This window comes from Bombus impatiens, unplaced genomic scaffold, assembly GCF_000188095.3.
Source record: "Bombus impatiens unplaced genomic scaffold, BIMP_2.2 scf_0107, whole genome shotgun sequence".
Lineage (NCBI taxonomy): Eukaryota > Metazoa > Arthropoda > Insecta > Hymenoptera > Apidae > Bombus > Bombus impatiens.
In genome coordinates this window covers 1090851-1113746 of record NT_176526.1, presented here as the reverse complement: position 1 = coordinate 1113746, position 22896 = coordinate 1090851, and the positions used below count along the sequence as shown (strand labels likewise).

At 39.7% G+C, this 22896-nt stretch overlaps 1 protein-coding gene and 1 long non-coding RNA gene across 4 annotated transcripts in view; one reads left to right on the top strand and one right to left on the bottom strand.

Annotated features, from left to right (window-relative positions):
* LOC100747315 (adenylate cyclase type 6) overlaps positions 1-20767 on the bottom strand; it is a 91641-nt gene extending 70874 nt beyond the window's left edge. Inside the window, exons 1-3 of one of the 3 annotated variants that reach the window (XM_033318675.1) lie at positions 20384-20767; positions 12878-12986; positions 5214-5374 (exon numbers count right to left, since the gene is read on the bottom strand). In XM_033318675.1, the coding sequence (XP_033174566.1) occupies positions 5214-5294 (81 nt within the window). In that variant the 5' untranslated portion in view covers positions 5295-5374; positions 12878-12986; positions 20384-20767. Of the gene's footprint in view, positions 1-5213; positions 5375-12877; positions 12987-13447; positions 13536-20383 lie in introns of those variants that run through there. The other 2 variants (XM_033318674.1, XM_003486327.4) reach the window with 2 other exon arrangements.
* A 669-nt stretch (positions 20768-21436) lies between these two features.
* Positions 21437-22307, top strand: LOC117151192. The gene is made up of 2 exons (XR_004460942.1): positions 21437-22027; positions 22080-22307. It is a non-coding gene; the product is annotated as an uncharacterized LOC117151192 (long non-coding RNA).
* The last annotated feature ends 589 nt before the right edge of the window (positions 22308-22896 follow it).

Sequence of the window (22896 nt, the reverse complement as noted above, 5' to 3'; positions counted from 1 at the left end):
ATCGTGCACGATTGCACGCGTGGAAACTTCGATAACGTATCAGTCGGCAGGAATTTCCAGACAATTCATGAAAAGCTGAACACGCGACTGCCGAGTGACAAAAAGTTTCCTATCGCATTTCCCCTGTCTTCGACTTTCTACTTCCCTAGATATTCGCCGATGCTTCTCTAGGGACATTTTATCATCCCTCTTATTCCCCCATTTCTGACATAAAGGTTGCGAATGTTTTATACGAAAGGTTCGTCGCGTTGACTAAGATGAGTTTTAAGATCGGACAGTCGATCTGCATCAACCGTCACGTTTGTTCTTCCTGACAACGTGAATCGATTGCCATGTTCCTCGCGAGCTCGGCGAATGTGCAAATATTTATGAACAGCGGTGTAGATTTTATAAAATTGCTATTTCGCTCGAGAAGCGATTTACCGCGAGTTTTCGAAAACACGTGCAATCATTAACCATGAAATTCGTTGAATGGAAACTCCGTGTTACGTAGGACCCTCGAATCGGTTGAATTTTCGTCGTATCCGCTATTAACGCGTTGTAATGTCAGATATGATCGCGATGATCGCGTGTCAATTATAAATTTCGTTCTCGTTAAAATAATATCCTACGATAACAGGTTTTCTGGTGGAGGATTATCTGGTGTCGCGATAAATCGCGATGATCGAACGAATCCCCGATGAATAATTAACGAGCATCGGGCCGAAATATTAATAAAGCAGAGGGCGGAGATTTTGAAACTGAAAGGAGGCGGTTGCCATCCCTGCAGGCGTGAAACAACTTAGCGAATTCGATTAATTATACGCGATGAATTATTCATCGGCGGCGGTTCAACACGTTCGAATTTTCCCATAGTCTCGAATCGATCTCGAATTTGAAATTTTATTTCTGCCAGTCGTGAATAACGTTCGCGATGTAATTACGCAAAGTGCTATAAATTCAAACAGAAGTATAGTTGCATTTATTTCGTTGTACAGGCAATAAATATTAATAACTACGCCACGATGAATTATCGTTTAAATGCCACGTTAAGGTAACACAAGATCGTACGTACTGGTACGTAAGTGGTAGATTAAAAACAACATAGCGCTACGTGAAGGGTGGTCTTAGATTTAAAACCGTCTCTTCGTACTATACGAAACATGTTGCATTTTAAAGAGGCTTTGATACTACCTAAGATACCGGAAATTTAATGAAAAATTTCGTAGTGCGTAAAACGATCTAAATGAAGAAAATCTCACTAATATTATACTGCGCGAAATGCTTGAAATTTGGAACACCCTGTACTATACTACGTTTAATTTAATATTAAATTAAATCTTATTATGCGATCCGTATTATGCGAAATGCCTTAATTTTTAAAAAAAACCTTGGTGTCATATTACGCGAAACACGTTAAATTTATGAAACCTAATATTACGTGGAGTATTAAAAAAAAAAAAAAAAAAGAAGAAAGAGAAAGAGAAGGAAAAGAATATACAGCCCGATCTGAAACAAAAAGTACTACCTCGCATTCGCGAAAAATAGTAAAATAAACGCATTCTGAAAACCTTCCTCTGCCCAGCGAGAGCTCGTGTTTGCATAAATCGGCGAAAAATTGCACGACGTTTCGTAACCTAGTTAAATAACCGCGAGCGAAATAATAAAGTTTAATGGTTAAACAATATCGTGGCGAAACGAAAGCTCGGGTTTGCGGTGGCTACGCGGTAGATCGTGCGGTGGAGCTGCTGTGATAATCGCTCGTTGAAACAGTCGCCGCGTTTGGCAAACGCACACATTCTTCGATACTTTTTGTCGCCGTTGTAAAATACCAGCCGAATATTTTCATGCAGATGAATCATTCGAATCACTGTGGCGGACGGAGTCACTCGAATCTTTCACGGCGCTTCTCGTTCGATAGGCAAAACAATTAATTTACCACTTGCCGGCCGAGCAATTTTTCCACTGCTTCGCATCTGGTGGCGACAGTCGTGCCACTTTTTCATCTTTTAACGCGAAAACGACGTACACAGTGAAGGCAGACCGATTATAGCCACTTTTACGATTAATCGGCGAATGAACAAACGCCATTAAGCAAATTGTTTCTGTGTCATCTTTTTCTTTCCTTTTTTTGTCATTGCTCCTCTTCTTTGCGAAGTCGGTGGAATTTTTCAATCACGCGAGAACTACCGCGTTCTACTTCTATGCCGCGGGTTATCTTCGCTCGAAGTCGCATCTAGCGAGAATCCTTTCCGTCGCATTGGTTCGCAAATTCTCGTGACGAACTTCGTCAATTTCGAAGTCCCAGATGAGGCTCTCTTTTACAACATAAGGCTATCTTTTACAATCCATTGAATCAGAAATACGGATGATTCTCGTTCATAAGGATTGGACAGATTTCTTGGTCTTATATGAAATATCATAATCGACACACTGTGCACGTAATAGGTTTTCATTAGCTGATTCTTCAGTAGCTGAGCAATTCTTCTTTGATTCCTCGAAGAACAGAGCGCTATATCGATGGAGATTCATATTAAATTATCACGACTTTAACTGCGTACGATCTCCGAGCTTCACAAATCCAAGAAACGTAGAGTCGTATCTCCGTCGACTCTTTCTAACCTAACCTAACTTAACCTAAGGTAGCCTAGGGTAACCTAACCTTAATGCTAACCCTAATCGAATAACCTAATACTTCATCAGTGAAAAGAATCGCTATAGAAGCGCTGTAGCTTAAGAAATGAAAATTCAGTGGCACTCGCAGGATCTTTCATTTCCCTAAATACAAAAAAAAAGACGTACTGCTAGATTTTTATGCATCTTTCGTTATCCGATGAAAGGACAGAGCGCTATATCGATAAACGTAGTGATACAGTAGTATCTAAATGTTCGCTTTTTTGTTCCCCGTAATTGACAGGTCGTCTCCGCCATTACCGGAGGGAGTTCCCCTAATGTTCCCTTCGACGGAACACGAAGTTCGACGATTGAGTAGCGTAACCTGATCCGAATTCAATTGTCCGTGAAGAAAGTAATAGTTACCCACGAGACAACGATGATACTTTCCTATTTTTAATTTTTCTTCGATTCAAGTTTTACCGAGCTATTCGTGAGATCTTTCTGATTAAGACGAGACCAAACGCGATGTAGTTTAAATCGCGTTTGCACGTATGCTTGATATATGATAAAGACAGTAAGATAATGTCACTAGATAAGCAAATATGCTGCAAGTTGCATTTGGTCTTGTTCTAATCGGGAACGCCTCGCAATTGCATCGGCGATCGTTTCGTTCAACGATAATCGAAAATAAAATAGTTTCATTGTTGCATCAACATCTTCCAGCTGATATGTTTCGCTTCATCGAGCCGTCTCTCGGATCTGTCTCTCTTTCACTCGCGCTGCCTTTCCCTACATTCGGCAAAATGACGGATCGTATCGATTTCGTATAATCGAGTCCCCTACACGATGATTCATCGCCGAGGAGTCTCGATTTCGGTCAACTGTAATACAGACAACGAGACCGAAACTGATATACCGTGTCCCTTACTGGACGTGGTATCCTCCAAGCTTCTCAAACGCAAGAAGTCGTGGTGCTTGTGCTCGTCAGCCATAATCGACGCGAGAATCGCCAACATGACGATTCCAATGGGTGTAAACGAAGCGCTACGTGCTTTAAAAATAAACCGGCGTCAGTTTGCAGGAACAAATTTAGCGATAAACAACGAACAGCCATACCGTAGCCAGGTTATCGCGGTCGTAATAGAGTAACCCTGTTTTCCGTCGTTCTAAAGAGCGCGACACGCTTCGTTGGCTCATCCATTATTCACCAGTTTATTCGCTCGCCTTGTGAAACGCACTGTCGCGCGTTATTACATCGCGTTCGCGAGCCACGAGTGCAGTTAAGGAGAAACGAAAATTGAACCTGGCTCTTATTGTCGACACAGGCCGGCGGAATTAATCAATCGATCTAAGCCGATTATCTCTGCCCTCGATTAATCTTAACCTCCCGTCCGACGTTTCGCAAAATCATCGTTCTTCGTTACAAGAGTAGACTCTGGATCAGGAAAAATAACTAGTCTAGGGATTTTCCAACGTCTTCGCGAATTACCATATAGCAATGGCGCTGACGCGTCGTTTTTCTTCTCCCCTTAATCTGTTTCGTACATCGTGTTGCAATTGTTTTTAAATTCATGGTGAAGTCTCATTTTTTTTTACGTATAATTTCATTTCTCTTAACCTATCGCGTATTCGTTTCTGGCTTACAATTAGTTCTGTACGTACTATACATACTAATATTGTATACTAATTAATGTATAACACTTAACCTATCCTATCCAGTACTTAACCTATACAGATACATTATCCTATAATTAAAGTGTATACTATCGCGTATATGTCTTTGGCACACAATTAGTTCACTACCTATATTCTCACGCTTTTTTTCCAAAACTCTTAACCAGCTTATCGCCACTTCGCTTATCCTACCTTCTACGATAACTTCGTTTCTTGATACCCTACGACAGTCTCCATCTTGTTTATATACATATTATATAGGGACTTTCGTTAATATCTCAACCAGTTGTGAAACTAGCGTTATTCGTATTTTTTACTCTTCTCGTTTAATTTCAAATTTCAGTTCGATTTCTAAGCAAACTTGTCCGAGCTTCGCATAAGACTCGTAAAATCTACTTCGACAGTTAGGATTTATGTTACGTCTAAAATTTGGCCGCCCTGAGATTTAGTTTAGAGAATTGTCGTGACTAGCATCTACATCGTTAGAATTATCCAGGAATTCACAGTCACCTAGTGTTACACGTTACGAAACGCAGTGGAAGATACCTAATATTACACGGTAACCATCCGAGATAGGATGTTTCCTTGGAAAGAGGTAAACAAGAAGTTTAAAGGTAAAGTGGGTGGGAAGAGTAAAGTCGTTTCTCAATCAAAGAGCAAATGTAACTTTCCGCCGCTTGAATGTTCCGTGTGGCCGGACGAAGAATCGTTCTCAGCCAACTTTCTTAATATGAACCTTCGATTCTGAGAAACTTTTCCGCCACATTAAGCGTCTCTGCAAATCTTTCTGCGTTGAGAACACTCGGGGATCTCTTTCCTTGCTCGGAAAACCGAAATAAAATAAAAAAAAAAAAGAGAAAGAAAAAAAGAGACAGGAAAGAAGTCGTAAAAGGAACCGGGACGAAGGCTTTGAAAAGTAAACGCGGATGTTATTTATGATTTACCTGGTGACTTCTTCGACTTGCACGAAGGCTGAGGCGGTGGCTCCACTCGTGCCTCGGGAACTCGACGCCGTATTTCTCCATATCGTCCCTTTCTCTGCCTGTGTCGGTCGAAAAACTCTTCCGACCAATTCAACGCCGTCCTCCGCTACTCCATCTTGCTCCTGTCAACCAGAAAAATATTTTCATCTCCCGCATGTTGCATTCCAACTCAAACATTTTTTTATCTTTTTCTCTTTTTTTTTTGTCTTTCGCTAGGTTCTCTCGAGAAAATGATTTCGCGGTAAATATTATGCTTGAAAGCTTTCTCCTGTTTTCCCCTAGATAAGTGTGCAATGTCACTAGACGCGATAGATCTAATTATTCCGCGAGTTAATTAATGATTTTTGTTAATTCGAACGATGTAACGTCAGATACCGCGTTGATGAATCAATGTTTCTGTGTTAATAGTGAAATAAATTAATAACAAATTATGCTAACTAACCTCCTTCCTGTTTTTCTTCACACCAAAGTGTGAAATGTTACTAGATGTATTACTTATGACCATTTCGTGTGTTTATTAATGGCTTTTGGTTGTTCTGGTGATGTGACGATAATATTACACGCATATACACAAATTTTAGATCGCTCATGTATTAGTCATAGCAGTTGGCTTGTTCAGAACCGATTAATCTTCCATTCTTCCGAATTGTTCCTACATCGCCGAAACGCTGTCCTTTCACGGTGACGCGTTCAACGTAGGAAACGGGATGAAGTGAAGCGAAGAGCTAAATCTGCGGAGTAGCGTGGGTGGTTAATCAGTGTACCGATTTTCTAGCAACAAATTGCAAGGCAATCAACGATTATAGTCTGCCGGAGCATCGCCATGCAGAAGAGACCATTCTCGCTCTTGTTACGTGTCTCGCCTGACTCTACGAATTCCTTTCAAAAGCCATCAAGTGCTTCTGTATTAAACGATCCAGTTACAGTCTTGTCGGATGGCGCGAATTCGTAGTGAATCAGTGACCTTGAATAAAAATATACGACCAACGTCGTTCCCATTTCTGATTTTGTGACCGTCACTTTCATCGGACTGACATCTCCCGGATCTCACCACTCAGTTATTTGACGCTTGGTCGATGGGTTGCCTGAGACCCAGCTTACCGCCCGGATTTCGCTTCTGCTGACTTCTTCCTAAGCCCAAGATGCCACTGAATGAGAGCAGCGTTCTGACGATGCAGAAACGATTCGGAAGAACATGACGGCTGTTTTAAATACAATCTCAGAAGAACTTCTCTAACTCTCATTCATCGTCGTACCGTGTCTAGATGGCTCTAGTGGTTTCACCAGATGTTCTACCAGGTGGTTCCACCTAAAACTACGTAAGTCCGTCTCTTCGCCATTCTTCTCGTAGTTCTCGCGTATAAAATATCTCATGATCCGCAGCATCGTACCTCAGTCGCTGATCACCTTGCAGCCCATACGACTCAAGACAATAACGAAGAAACTGACGAGGAGAAAAGACAATTTCAAAGGAGGACCACGCGCACTCTCCACACTTACATGAGCAGTTACATACAGAATTTGTACATAGAGAGAAGTAGAACATTCGTGTAGGAGGAGACGTATGTCGAATAGCAAATAATCAAATTTCATTTACCTTGAAAGCTGCGTTCCTAATGACATTAGTCCCGGAACTTTTTCAATCTACCGTGTTTTCAATGTTCACTGCGTACGTGCTATAAAACTTCTAAACCGGTCGAAAGCAGGCTAACAGGTTTTTCAAAGAATCGAGAGATCCATCGGTGCTGTTTCCACGTATCGAATGCCCGATCGGACTGACGGTACTTTGCGTCCAAACAATAGCGCGCGTAAACATCCTATTGGATTTTCATCGTTGACGCGAAACTTGGAAAGGAGGGAAGAAAAACAGGATTTTTCGTTGAATTTCCATGAAAATCCTGAAATCTTCCAGGCAACGAGATTGAGAATGATTTCGCAGGATGGGTCGACTGTGACCCTTCGCTTTCGGAAATTCGCAATGTTCGCCGGAAATGGGTCGGCCGGTTTTTCCCGCCAATTCTCACTGTCCCCTCCCCCCTCCTACCCCTCTCGAGCAGAAACAAATTTGCCAGAGCAATTTCACGCGCGATTGCCTCCCGCCAGCGGCAGCTACTTCTGCAAGCGAATGAAAATGGCCAACGTGTGTTTCACTCTGTGAACTGTTTCAGGCGTTAAAAGGGAACAATGAAAATACAAAGGCAAACGTAAAAGGCTGCATGGCTGGTAGACCAGTTTTTCACTTTCTCATTGTTCGTCAATTCCATACGCGAACCGTTGTTAGAAAGGTTATTATATGGACCATAAATGTTCGACAATCTGATCAAGCGATCGAACGGGGTTGACTCAGCGTGATTGCACGTTATGGCGCGTTCACACTGACGGACATTGCACCGAAAGATGTGTGTGGACTGTCTACAGGCGATGTCGTTTCGTCGAGACAAAAAGTAATTGCGCTAAATCTGGCGAACAGGTTGAGAGGTGGAACATTTTGATCCGTTTGAGAGAAAAGCATTTGCGGTAGCCGCGTGATGGGCCATCGTATTATCGCGCGACGGAATCAGATCTTCCGACGCGTGAACAAAATCCACTTTGACGTTGATCGTTACAACTTTCCTTCCAGTGGTATAACCGCCATAAGAATTTGACACCACCATAACGAAGGATGTCGTACTGATGTCGCCATCGCTTTTTTCCTGTCTGGATCGGTTTCTGACTGTTGGTATTTTAATAATTCATTTCTTGATTGTCGCATTCAGTTACTGAAATCGACATTGTAATTATTTTCTGACCATTCATTTTCAATGGATCATTTATTTTGTATTTGTTAAATCGTTTCGTCTCGCGCTATTTGGGTGCTCACGACAGATGGCAGAGCGAAATCACGTGACACCGGTCGACAGTGTTAAAAAGTTAGGTTATTTTCGGAACCCACTGTGTACGTGTGTTGTATTGTCGATGCTTAACAGCAACCCAGAACCCAGTGACTTGTTTCTACGATAAATTTTCCCGCTGTAGAGCACTCGTCGATGTACAACTACTAACAACTGGCCAACCTGATAGCTACGAACATAACCTAACATTTTCAAAGAATTTTCCAACTAATTCTAACGAAGTTTCTGATGAATAGGTTAGAATTGCATGAAATTCCTATGGTTGGTCTTTTCCCTCTCTCCTTTCACTGTGAAAAATGGCCACCAGTATTCCAACAGCTGGTCCTCTTGACTCGTTATCGTTACTTTCGTTGGTTTACTGCCGCTAATTGGGCCAAACGATGGAATTTATTCCTCAATTATGCCACAGCCATGCCCTGTTTTACATAATTCCCTATAAACGATCGTATCGATTCTTCTTCACCCTCGAACCAGCTCAACGATATCGATTCTCCCAATGAAATCATCGTGCCATTCCCCCGAGCCGGATTTTATCAAATTTGACAGAATTTACTTAAAAAAAAACACGCAGTCGCTGAAAAGTATACGGGACACTTGTTTATCTCTGACGAGACGTATCCTAACCTCAAAATTATCATACGGTCAAATGAAACTACGATGGTTTGGTTCTTCGTGATCGCTGTAGCTAAGGTGTACGTCCGATTAAATTGATTTTCAAAAGTCAATTTAATCGACTATGTGCGTAATAATACGTAACAAGAAATATAATAATAAAACAAATTAAATTATATAATAAAATATTATATAATAAAATTAAATAGTAAAATAATAAGTCGTATCTGACAGAAGTACTTTCCTACTTTACTAGCTCTTTATCTGAAGACTATTCAACTGTTCAATTACAGGGCGGATTAAGAAGGTTGTTTCAAACAAATAGGAAGACTCACGATGTTGATACAGTCGCTGATATTTAAACAGCAAATGTGTGTATTAAATTACTATACATGCGTATACACTGTGTACGGTAAATACGAGGATAAATTAGTGCTTTGTTTCTTAATACGCAGGTAGGTTAATAAGAAGGTAGCAAGTGTTGCTTTTAATTGTTGACTCATCGTTGATTCGTATAATTTGGTCAAATTCACACACTGTTACTACAAATCGAGCAAAGCGTCCGGCTACTCGTGATATATCGGTGTATGATCAAGTTAAACATTTAATTAAAAATGTAATCAATTTCAGTTAATTTGTAGATGTAGCAAACCTAACTGCGAGCATTTGGTCGTACAGTGTGTATTTCGTGATATAGCGTTCTTAATAATCCAGCCAAAAACAGTTCTATCCATAACTCATGGTAATAACTGTCGAGAGTGGACTTGTGCTGCTTTTGGAATTCATGGCTTGAATTTTTCATAGTATCGAATAATACATGGTGGAGTATCGGTGGAGAATGAATGAACGACGAGAAAATTACGCTGCGTGTCAGAGCACAGTCACAGAAATAGAAAACGAACGATAAGAGAGGAAGAAATAAGTAGACAGAACGAGCAAGTTCTATTTTTATTTCCGCTTGGAATCGTCGACCTGATGCACGAAGTGTGTACACTTTTTATTCTCCCCCTCGTTCTATTAACGCCTTGTCAACGATGCATTAAGGTATTTGCAATGGAAATTAGCCTTTCTTTCTTACAGTTGCTCTGAAATCTTGGCAATACTTTATTTAGTATATTATCCTTACAGGATTCAATTTTCAAGAAGATTTGCTTTACCAAAATGGAGATATTCGACTTCAAAGTTGAACATTTTCAAAACTCTGTCTACGTTGAAACACGTTGCATCGACACTAAAGCCTGATTCACGCTACGAGCCTAAGGTACAGACACAGATCAGGATCGATTGAAATCTGAGATTTTACAGTAAAACTAAACAGTCAGATCCCGTGGCAATCTCTTTCATTTTTATTCGTTCGATCGAAACGGGAACAATGTCATTTTCCAAGTATAATTTAATGAAAATCATGGTAATTTTAGATGAGGATGCATAAGATGGCTAATGCGATATGTTTGGAGCAGTAACGTAGTAACGTGGAAGTTTGCAGGCCATTTTTTTCTTATTTCGATCCACAATTTCATTTTGTCAGGTGGGTTTGTAATATATTTTGCAACCGAAATCCTATAGTTTGCTGCAGGTTCCTACAAATTCAATTAAACGCTCGTCCTCCGTGTTCCTTTTCGACTGTTGACCGCAGTCTCGACCGCTAGCAAACCGACGTTACGGTCAACAAATTTTCATTTGGTTTGGTTTCATCTGGAATATGACTTTCGCGTCTCAGTGTGTTTTAAGCCCATTGTCCACGAAGCGTCGCTTCGTACACGCCTATCAGATGTGTCGATGCTAACAGCGAGTATGCGTGCGTGTAGTGGTTATCATAAAGTAACGTGCACCTGTTCGCGAAACAGCAACGACCCGTTTTCGTTGCTATGCATTTTGGAAGAATTATTAGAAATTTACAGAGGCGAACCGTGCTTGTGGAACTTGAAATCCAAAGATTGCCATCGTGTAGAGAAAGAAACGTCGTATTCAAAGTTAGTAATCGAATTAAAAGAGTTTGGCACTTCTGCGGATAGAGCAAGCACAGTAAAGAAAATAAATAACATTTATTCGTACACATCGTTCAACGCATGGTCGTATAACACATGTAGGTATAGTTACTCTTGCTAAAGTACCATAGGAATAAGTAGGCACATGTAATAGGTTCACACGATCGCGGGTAGGGACCGTTTAGTAACTTTGTAACTGACAGACTTACCGAAAAGTGTGTAGCTGGCTTAATGGACCACGCTTGCGCCTTTACGAAGCGACGCGACGTTGCCGCGTGGACAGTGAGACTTAAGCCGACTTTACACTGTGACACTTTGGAGAAAATTTGGAGAAGTATAAATTTGGCTTTACTTTTAAGGAATATCGTCGCGCTACAAATACCTTAATACTTGGTTGACATTTTCTGCGTCTTGCATTAATCTCTCCCTTCTAAAATAAAGAAACGACTCGACATCCGTTTTCAAATGGCGCTATGCACGAGGAAACGAAGTGGCGTTAAAAATTAACGCACGCCGCGTGTCTTGAATCGATTTTCGTCCATCAGTTACCTGCACTACAGCGTATAGACATTAGCCTGGTCTGGAAAATGGTTCTCGTATTATTATCTTTGACGATAACTCATTTTTCAGTTCTCATGCTTTCTCTGTGAATGAGGGCAGTTGATTATGAATCATTGAATTTTCAGTTGCAATATTGCGAGTAAAATTTAATATTGCATAATTGCAATCTAGTATAGTTGCATAGCTATAGTTTGTGAGAATAGGGGATCGATCAATTTAGAATCTTTATTTCCGAAAACAAATCCAGATTCTATCGTATCTTACAAATTTGGAATTGAAACCTAGATAGCACACGATGTCTAAATTTGAAGTCTATCTTACATGTATATTTCAATTCTTAACTGGTTCGAATAGTACGAGCATGAAAATTGCAATCTGAAACTTTCAGCATAACCACCATGTTTTAAAGGGTCAAGTAACCTAACCTCATTTTTCGAGTCCGCGTGCCATTAAACTAATTAAAATAACGGAAAACTAAAGAATAGATGGTCTGAAAGTTTCCTCAAACGATTAAATAAGTAGGCAGCTTTCTTCTAAATTTGTATATTCTTTTAATATACATAACCTCGCTTTTTGGCTACATATCGCGTCTATCGAAAATTTAAGAATCTAAGAATAAAAGTACTCGGATATTTGGAACAGTGATTTGTTTTCTCGTAAACAAGTATCTTAAGGTCATCTTGCAAACTGGGTCTATGAGTGTCGGGAACAATTTGTCTCCTACTTATTTCGTGAAATAATCCATGAAAAGGGAGATGTAATAGCGAGGAAACGTTTTAAAGAACAGCGAACAGCCGTGGACGAACGGAAGAATTGTCTGCGGACCTGAGGCTCGATTGGTAGAGTAGAATAGAGAAAAAAGGATTTTCGATATCGAGTGGCAAAGGCGAGCCGCTGTCGAGTGTTCTCGAGGGCCATTCAGAGATTCCAATTTGTCCTTCGTGTCGCCCCGACGTTGCACAATAACCCAAGAAACTCGGAGAAAAAAATTTACTAGCCGTTTTCTATACTGCCGAAACATTTGCATAAAGGAGCTATCCCTTTAAAATTCTCGCATTATTTATTTATTTATTTATTTATTTAGCAAGAAGATAGAAGAGTACTTATTCGTGAGATTACCTTTAAAAAGTTGCAATCGTTCAGTGAAATAGAAGTAGTGTGGTAAATGTACTAAAAACACGTAGTACCACGTTTTTGTCATTCCTGTTGTATCACATTTACATACTGAATTACAATTATGAACAATGATACATCTGCAAAGATAAAGATAAGATATTAAAGAGACGCTTAGAAATTTGTTTTCCATCCGATAAACATCAATCGTCTAATAATATAATGATAAGAATTGTAACGTTTAGTATAGTAATTATATGTGTGTTTAATGTCGGGCACGGTAGTAAGAAGGAAATGGTTGAAAATGAAATCAAGCGGCTTATGGGATAAGTATCGAACGTGTGTTCAACAAGTGTGTCCCATGCCCATGCGATCAAGCAATCAGAACAGCATCCATCGTTGACACACAATTACGTAATAAACGAGGACAGGGACTAGCATACCATACAATTCCCATTACCTCGTCAGGGATCAATGAAAAAATTGTAGGAAATTGGGCTAATTATCGCAGTCGGGTGAAACGACGCAAAATCGAGTTCCAGGTATCTCGTTATCGCGGTGTCATCATCCTGGAAGAAGAAAAACAAGGGAAAACTTGGATAGCTTTATTAAAATTTCAAATTGAACTCTGAAACTCTCTACACGTTGTTACAAAATCTGTTTCGATACAGCGAGAGGAAAAATTCACTTTTGAACTTTTTTAAGGTTGCCCTCAGGCAATGAATAATATTGCCAATATTTCGAGATTCTCAACGAAAATGCAGTTCGTCAATAAATATTGGAAATATTGTATTCGCGATACATATTAATCTTTTCATTTGAAAACCTTTATTGATAATATAGAGGATAGCCCACGCAGTTATTCCATGATATACGTTACCGATATATGGTTATAGAAAAATGTCAAAGGAGTAAGATGAATGGTTGAAAAATATACATCCGTAGGACCGTGTTCTTTTTTAATTTCTTTTTAGTGCAGCGGTGCGGTGCAGTAAACAATTGCATTATTTTTTTCAACGGAAATGCATACTTGTTTTTACGTAAGTAGATTCCTAGCGTTGTATCGTGGTCGCTGCTGTTTTTTGAGGTTATGGTGATCGTCACTAATCGATCATGAAGTTGGCGTTTCAGATAGATCAGTACCAACCAAACAATTGCTCGAAAAGTAGGGGAAATTAGATCGATTAAAAGTAACTATACACAAACGCTTGAAAAGAGTACTAGAACTTTTGCATAGATCTAATAATACATCGATAATTGATTAGAACAGATCGATGCAACCGCGTAAATTGATATTCCTTAGCAACATGTACGTAGTAATACATCGTTGTTATAGTTCCAATCACAGAGAATCCATGGCAATTAGTCGAAAGGGCAACTCGACTTCCGGTTGCCGTAGGGCAACAAATCGAATGTCATCACGCCTGCAATTATCCTGGGCCCCCCCGTGAGTATGTACACTGAATTCAGAGGTATTGCGGTTTTGGTCGGTAATGACGCCACGAAAATCTCAGCTAGTGGTTAACGATAATCGATAGAGTATAACGAAGTCCCTAGTTCGATCATTTTCCACGACAAACACTGGCAACCCAATGTCTGGGTTGGCAAATTTTACTAGAAACCACAATTTCCTCTGAACACTTCGATCCTCGCCTTCGTTGATCCAAGACGACGCGATTTTCTATTCTTCTTGACCTTTTAATATCGAATTTTAGGATTTTGGTCATTGAGATTTTGGTTTGAGAATTTTTGGGAAGATGAATATTTTTAAAATGTTACTAATCCCCTCACGAGTTTTTGATTGCTCGAATGTTGGTCATTGTTTAGAAAATTTTGATTTGAGCAACTTTGCAGGGATCTTTTCAAAATTTCACTCGCTATGATCGGAATGATGTTGTTCGAGCTACGTTAAAGCTACGTTACTTTAACGTTTCGCATAATCACGTTAATAGTGCAGTTGTTTGCATAGGGTTGATTGTCATCGCCTATCGAAGCGTTTCGGTGTTTCGTTACAGATTATTCATTATTTTTCTGTGTCGCTATTTCCTCGACGAATTTCTCTGTATACCCGTACGATAAAAATAAAAATATTCTGCTCGTGTTGCACGAATCAGTACACTCGTTTGATTGCCGTCCTCCAATTACACACGACTCTGCGTCCAAAACACGAGATTTGATTATAAAAGAGATTGTCAAGGACCAAACGAAGTGGTTAAATATCTTCGATTATCGTTCGATGTCTATCGTTCGAGACCTAAGAAGAAGAATTCCACAGCTCAAAAATCGTTCACCGCATATTCCTCGTCTTGGACTTCAAACAAATCCCTAGATCCTTCCCCTAACAATGAACAAGTTTAATTTCCTCGTTGTTATGTTTGGTTACAACGAGCCTAATCGCAGAGTAGATTGGGGAACGGTGGAAAAGCAGCAGGTGGAATCGATCAAACCTGCACTGGCTCACAAAGGGTACGATTAATTGACAGCACTGAAAATGGGCGATCGAAATTCTCGTATCGTGTGCTATTCAACATAGGAAATAACGATCCTCAAAATTGGGCATGCTAGCTGTACAGTTAGTGATTTCCCTGGAGACCCCTAGATGAGAATGGTAAATAGCAAATGTCCCTACAAATGCCATTTCTCTCGCCTAACAAATGAATAATCAAAGCAACAGTCATCTTTTTACTAAAATCTATGTAATTACACTAAATTAGGTTTCAGCTAGCTCGAGACACGAGAAAAGACACATATCACATTTCAATTAGTACAACTATCCTTCGTCGTCGTCTCAAAAGAAGAAATTACAGAAACTAGGGTTAATTTGACTCGGGCCTGATTTGATTTAATTCGTGAAACGGGAAAACTGGAAATTGAATTCCGATTGATATATTTAAAAAAAAAAACGTTTGACATTGCAAAACTTAAATTAGCTATGGATTAGGTTTGAAGTAGTTGGAGATACGACAAAAATCTATATTATCGGTATATCTTGTCGAAGGCTGTATTTCAGTTATTTTTACGATAAGAGTGGACGACGGTGATGAAAAGCGGAGAATAGGAGGAATCAGGTAGCACGTGTTTATTTATTCATGTTCACGTAACCAGTGCCAATTAAGATCGAACGACAACCAGCGCAGGTACCTTCATGGTCGCGAAGGAAGCGTCGCGTCGTCTGATTAAAGGCCGCCCTATTCCACTGGTCGAGACACAAGAAACGTTCTCTTCACTCACTGCCGATCCGATCTGCTTCTAAATTATCGTCACGCGACGTCTCGATCAATCGTCTAGTAATATTTACGTAACTTTGAAAAACAGCCTCCCCTCGGCGAAATCTTAGTAAAAGTTTGATAAGTCTATGGAAATTGTCGTGCCGTGAAAGTATGCGGCAAGTTTATAGGCGGTCCATTAAATTGTTTGCTACTCTGTACAAACTTCTTCAGAATTTATCACTGTTCTTACGACAGATTCTTCGAAGTAGCTTTAACACTGATTTCCTCAAATATATCTGGGAAATTTATTTCGGTACTTTTACGGTTAGTAGAATTTCGTCATTGTTTCTGTGAAATTTTTTTAGAAAGGTGCTTTCGTCGTTGTTTTCTCCAAATATAGGGAAAATTCCGAAGGAAAATTTTCGGAATATAGGGAAATTGAAAAGAAAATTTCTCAAATATAAAACTGCAAAGAGATATTTGTCCAATGTAGGGAAAATTTGGAATAAGTTTTCCGATAGAGAAACAAAAATTAGGGGAAAGTTAGTTACGAAACTTCGAAAAATTTGGAAAAATCAGATTTTATAATTCAATCTACGTTATCGCGTTCCTTTGGAAAAATCTTCTAGAAATTACTTTTGCTGCTGCTTTCTTCTCATACATATAACTCGAGAGGTTACAATTTTGCGAGTTATTATAATTTCATTCGCAGTCGATCGAAATTCAGTGAACGACGTTTATCCGAGGGAATAGGACAGCTTGCTGAGCTCTTGGGTAACTGCTGATCCTCGAAGAATCCGGATGAGATTTGAGAAAACCAACGTGTCGAAAGGAATAACGACTCGTACATCGATATCATCCCTTTCATCTCGACACGATCGTAAAAATCAACTCGTCTGACGCTAATCTTTTTCCTGCCTTCTTTATGGTCACACGCGCACGTGGATAACTCGGTCATCTAAATATCAGCGTCTTAAAATTCAATCTCGAAGTATTCAAGAGAATAATCTAATTCTCTGTACATTATGATTACACTGCGGATTGTTTGCGCATATTAGACAATTTTTAGGTTATGTATTTATTACAATTAACTTAGCTATTTATAGACAATTTAAAGGTATAAAAACGTATAGAATACACATAATATACGTGAAGATATATGAAATATCTAAAGAATGATATTTAGTATAATATTCAGTAGATTAAACAATTTCATATACACAATTCTATTTCCTCGATTAAATTCGTAGAAGTATAAATTTGCATGAATATCAGCAGTCCAATTTTGTTTAATGACAAAATTACTAGAAAATTCCCTATAATTTGAATACACCCTGCAAAAATTTAGATTTGTTTCTAGAAAAACACTGTGGATGTTTACGCTATTATGGCGAATTTAAAGATACCAAAATGCCTAGGCACGCGAACACACGTAATACGCAAAAACATACGAAATGTCTAAAGTACGATATTTGGTAAGTGCACGTGACGATATTCAGTAGATTAATCTATTTCATATACGGAATTTTATTTGCTCGATTAAATTCATAGAAATATAAATTTGCGTGAATATCCGCGGTCTAGTTAGCATTAGTAACGAAATTATTTAAAAATCCCCTATAATTTTAATGGGACGAGAATTTTTGCCCGGTGATTTATTCGCAAAGGTAAGAAAGCGTAAAAGTGGATTCGCCTCAGCGTGTAACGTGGAAAACTCTTGAAAACAGATTTCAATGAACAGAGGAAGCTGCAGTTCTGCGTGGGCGGTCAACATTATGCTAATCACGCGAACCGGAAACGGTCGACAAAGGTTTCGGTTTCGGGCTTAAATATTAAACCCGGATCAAGGGGGCGGCATTAATGACTGACAGGTGCATGAATAGCATTACACCGAACAATACTGCATACCTATGGCAATACGCTACCATAAGTTGGCAGGATCCTCGTTTAAATATAACAAATACCATATAATCTATAATCATAGAATAGAAATATTATAATAACGCAATACAATGTTAATTGTAGTATTAAAATTAAGATATAAGAAAACAATTTATACGAACTTTAACTCAAAGGAGAAAGTAACACAATCGTAAGAAATTAATTTTCAAATGGTATCTCAATATCTAGTTTTCTTCTTTAATAGCATTAAATTATTTTTTACGGTTGTATTACATTCTTCTTTAAGTTAAAGTTCATATAAAGTGTTTTCTTTATCATTGCGTTTAAGATTGTTCATATGAGTTGTTTTAATATTAAAAAATTTATACGAAGTTTAGCTCAAAGGAGAAAGTAACACAATCGTAAGAAATTAATTTTCAAATGGTATCTCAATATCTGGTTTTCTTCTTTAATAACATTAAATTATTTCTTACGGTTGTATTACATTCTTTTTTAAGTTAATGTTCATATAAAGTGTTTTCTTTATCATTGCGGTTAAGATTGTTCATATGAGTTGTTTTAATATTAAAAAATTTATACGAACTTTAACTCAAAGGAGAAAGTAACACAACCGTAAGAAATTAATTTTCAAATGGTATCTCAATATCTGGTTTTCTTCTTTAATAGCATTAAATTAATTTCTTACGGTTGTATTACATTCTTCTTTAAATTAAAGTACACATAAATTGTTTTCATTCGTCATTGCGGTTAAGATTGTTCACATGAATTGTTTTCATAGTAAAAATATCAAAATTAAATGACGTATAGTTAGATGTATATAATAGTTAGAGAAACCTGGATGTATTGCTTACAGCAATCACAAGGATCCTCTACTGAATCGTTTCTGTCGGTGTATCCTACCGATCAAACGCGTAATTCGTTCGCTTTTCTCTGATGAAACCGAGACGTAGATTCTGTGCTCTTCGTTCCTTTTAAACACAATTCCATACGTTTTGCATTATGCATATCTCCTGTATCTTGCATACGCTCTGCATATCGTATACATATTTCGCGAATAGAGCGGATGCTCTATGCAGCCGAGTGTGAGCTTCATCTTTAACACGCTTAGAGACACGAAAATGTTTCCACGGAACGAAACGAAACACCGATGCGCGTTTCTGAATTTCCTTCGCGTAATTTTACGCGCCGATGCCCGCTGAATGGTGCGATCGTTGCGGTTGTCCTCCACAATTTGTCTCACTTACATCGTTCAATACGATCTTTTTAACGAAAATTTAATGTTCCTTCGGATTCACTTGCAGATATTATCGGAGGCCATAAAAGAATCGCAGGCGGCGGGGATTACCTCTAACCGGATCGATCGTCGCGACCATCATCGTTATCGAAAACTGGAAAAATATAGAAAAAAGAAAGAAGAAAAAATAATACCCGGCATGTTCGCTGACAGCAGGCTACGTAACGTAAATGTGAAATCGAAAATAATTCGTTTGAACCTGTTCGACATATTTTTGGGACAGGTGAATTTTTATCCTCGATTTTACTCTCTTTTTTTTTTACTAATTGCCAATTCTGTGTCGAAAACTCTGCAAACAAATAATTTTATCTTCTAAATGGTCGTAAGAGTCAAACCCAAAATCACGTTTTCTATTATTATACGTAGCCGCGATTACTATCATCGAGAGAATAATAATAATTTTCTAATTAAAATATATTCCTTGTCAACGACAGATGAGTGATCCCGACACTTTCGAAGGATGATCCTTGTGATGTTCAGTGTCTCTTGTTTGCTTCAGATCAGTCTGTCTTGACGGTTGACGATAGAGTCTCGGATTTAACGAGCATCGACCAATTAGGGTAGTGAAAGGGACGTTATTATGGTTGTCGATCATAAGCCAATAATAGAACGTAGGCATACGCGTTCTACCGCTGCTTATTCGGGCCATTATGATCGCAGACGCGAATAGCCGACTGCCAATTGCAGCGAAAACCGGGTTTTCCCCCTGCAACCATGTCTAGGTCTATGTAACTTTGACGAGGCGAACTGAAACGATGACATAATCGTGACGGGGTTAGAGCACCGGCTGAAGTATTAGAGAGCCGGATGAAACGACAGAACATGCTCCGGACTGTTCTCCACATTTTAAGGAAACTCGCTTCTTCTTCGCGTAATTTCGATGATTCGGTCGAATAACAGGGACCCGATGAGTAACTTTGCTTCGTGCAAGTTTTTTATAAACCGGCCATGTCGAACGAATTTACGATGATGGACGAAAGAAAGTCTAAAATCGATACTTGTAAATAAGTTGATTGTAACTTCACAAAAAATGTCCACCCGATAAAACAGACATTTTCGTTTGAAATTGTTACAGTTTTTTGTAATATCGTATTTATTCGCCAACGAGCGAAGTTGCAATATTTAGATCGTTCCACGTAAACGTGCGAACGATAAGAAGAAAGAAATTGTATCTGCGCAGTCCTTTCACCAATCACATTAACATTTCCTAGAGACTTTGTTCCATCTCCGATCGAATAGAAACGAAATTTGTTAGCGACTGGCTGTTGCATTAGGCTCTAATACAAAGGTTTAAAAATATCCATTTGTAAACTGTGTAAAAGTAAAGAGGCTGAAACAAGACGAACGTCAAACGCGACTGGGTCACGAAGGATCAAAAATGAACCGACTAAAGTAAATTCCTGTCGATGAATTTTTAACTGCGATTTTTATGACCAAACAGAGATGGACGTAGCTGACAGGTCAGCGGCGCTCATAATCATCGATCAGAACGAGTGCGTGCTCGCGAGGGACGATCAACGAATCGTCACGCTAATCGACGATAAAACTCGAGCATTCTTACCTTCGCTTGATGCTCGATCTTGACACGTTTTTGATTCCCGGCACTCTTAGGCTCCTTTCACAACGATTCCTCCTCCGTTTTATCAGACTGACTGATCAATCTTCCACGAAGATCCATCCGATCTGCCGCGCTCTTTTCCAGCTTCATCACTATCTCTTCTTGTCAGATCCTTGCGAAACCTCACCAACTGCTTGCTCCGTTCCCCAAACTCAGACTCCAGTCCCTTTCCGAGATTTCACACGAGATCCTCCTCGTAATTTCCACCTCCACACCTGTTCACTCAAAGGATCGATAGCTCTAGCCGATCAGAAGCTAAAAAATGGTCTTTCGAGGCGTTTTCTTTCGATTTTAGTTTGTCTTGAAGAGTCTTTGAAGAGTCTCTGCAGAGCTTGATACGAAGGATCATGTTAATATTCGGCGTAAGTGTACATTTGGCGAAATGGGATGCCAAAACTGTGAGGAATGCTGGCCTGCGGAGAAGAAAGCGACGATCTGGACGAGGAATGTGGATCAATCACGGACACACGACAGGAACAAACGGTCCAATTGCATACAGCAGCTTGGCAATTACAGCTTAAACGAGCCAAGGCCCCTCGACGCTCAATGTTCAGCCTGGTAACAGATTTGCCTGGACTTGGCCTCATCTGCCACTGTCTGACTCCTCTTAAACCCTTCAAACTCGATTCTTTGACGAATCTTCTCGTCTAACAACAATTTTTCGCAGCTAATTATCGATAGGTAACAGTTTGTCGAATATATCTTAAGACTATCGAAGAGAGATACTTTAGCAGATCTTCTTCTTCACAGAAGCGCTTCGCTGGGAATCTTCCTTGATGAATCGGCTGGATAAATCATGATCGAAGGATTCGCAGAACTGAGAAGCTTCAAATTTTGTTTCCCCGGACGGTGAGACCCCTGTCAGGATCGCAAGAAGCTCGGGATCTCTTGGAACTCAGCCAATCATTACGAAATTATTCACTTCCTGCATCTTGGATTCTTCGGATGACAGCAAGTTGCAAAAATTCAGCAGGTAACTAGAAAAATAAAACTCAATTCTCCACCTTATTTCCGTATCTCTACGGAGATCTCTGTTCCTCACTGAAACGGTCCAGAAAGTTTCAAAAATGCCAGCAACCCTAGAATCAGAGGACCACCATAGGATTATCACACGGTGTCCCGTGGTGCAGGTGTGAAGCCATGATCGATCAACGAAGAAAGGTTTGTCGAGAGTTCGATTGAAATATTCCTCGTGGTTCTACGAAGGAATCGTTGTGAGGATACACTTTCTGGAGGAGAGGAGCGCGACGCGTCTCGGACAAGTGTCGCGCGCAGACTAAACCTTCCGGCGCGGCTTCCGCGCGGCTTTCAGTACGCGTACTGTGCGCAGGGCTCGACGTGCGTCCCACGCCTACAGCCCTGAGCCGAAGACACGCAACCCCCGACTGAAGATTAACCAGTCCGTCTTGGTACGGCCGCTGAACTGACACCTATTAACCAAGTGGAAACAATTATTTCCTGCGTTGGAGTGAGATACAGTTCTATGGAACCAAAGATTTACGCTTTGTATTTGCTCGGGCATTGCGGTTTTTAGCAAAGTTACGACGACGAACGTAGTTTAGGTTGGAGAATGGTTTGAGTACTGATGTCTGGGTGTTGTAGAGGGAGAAATTTAGATGAAAGTGAGAATCGATTGCAGGTTTTTTTGCGGATTAAGCTTTTGCGGGAATTCCAGTAAGGACTTGGCAGATCTTAGATGGAGAATTCTAAAAGTCACATAGATTCACAGAAAGACCAACCACAAGGCCGAATAATGCGACGAAAGCGATTCTGTTCAAGGGAAATGGACTAAAATGCATGTCCCATGGGGTTGTTTACCACATTTGGCCATATGGTCGATTTTAAATATAATAGCCAGGTTAAAGAAGTCTGCTGCTTTAGCTGATCGTATTAACCCAGTTCTTATCGATTCCCCTCAGGGTTTGGTTCACAATGTGTGTTGTGCTCCTTGTCGTGGTTTACTCTTCCCCCTTTACCGGCCGAATTCAATGAACATCCCATTTCTGATTGCTACGCTCCAATTTCATACGCTCTCCCTCTCCGTTCCTCGGCTTTGAAGCTCCTCCTAATCGCAGACTGTACTACAAACGTACTATTTCGTTTTTCTGCCATTCCTTTTCATGCTGCGTCCTTTAAAACGTTCGCCGATCGTTCAGGACATACTCGAGACTCCAAATGTGTGCAATATCCTTGAAAATTGAAAGTTCAATTACAATGGGCAGTTTTAATAAAAACAGTTTGATTTCTCGATAAGGTTTGACGAAAGAGCGAGGTTAGATTTGACTTTCAAATTTGGAGATGGAATAGTTTCAAATGTAAGGGGATTAAAACAGATATGTCAGAGAATTGTTCATAATTCAGCCAGGTTTCATTGAAACGTGAGTATCTGGTTACCGAAATTGCCCTTTCTCGCGACTGTGCTGCGAAACTTTGAGAAGCTCCTACAATTGGCGAAG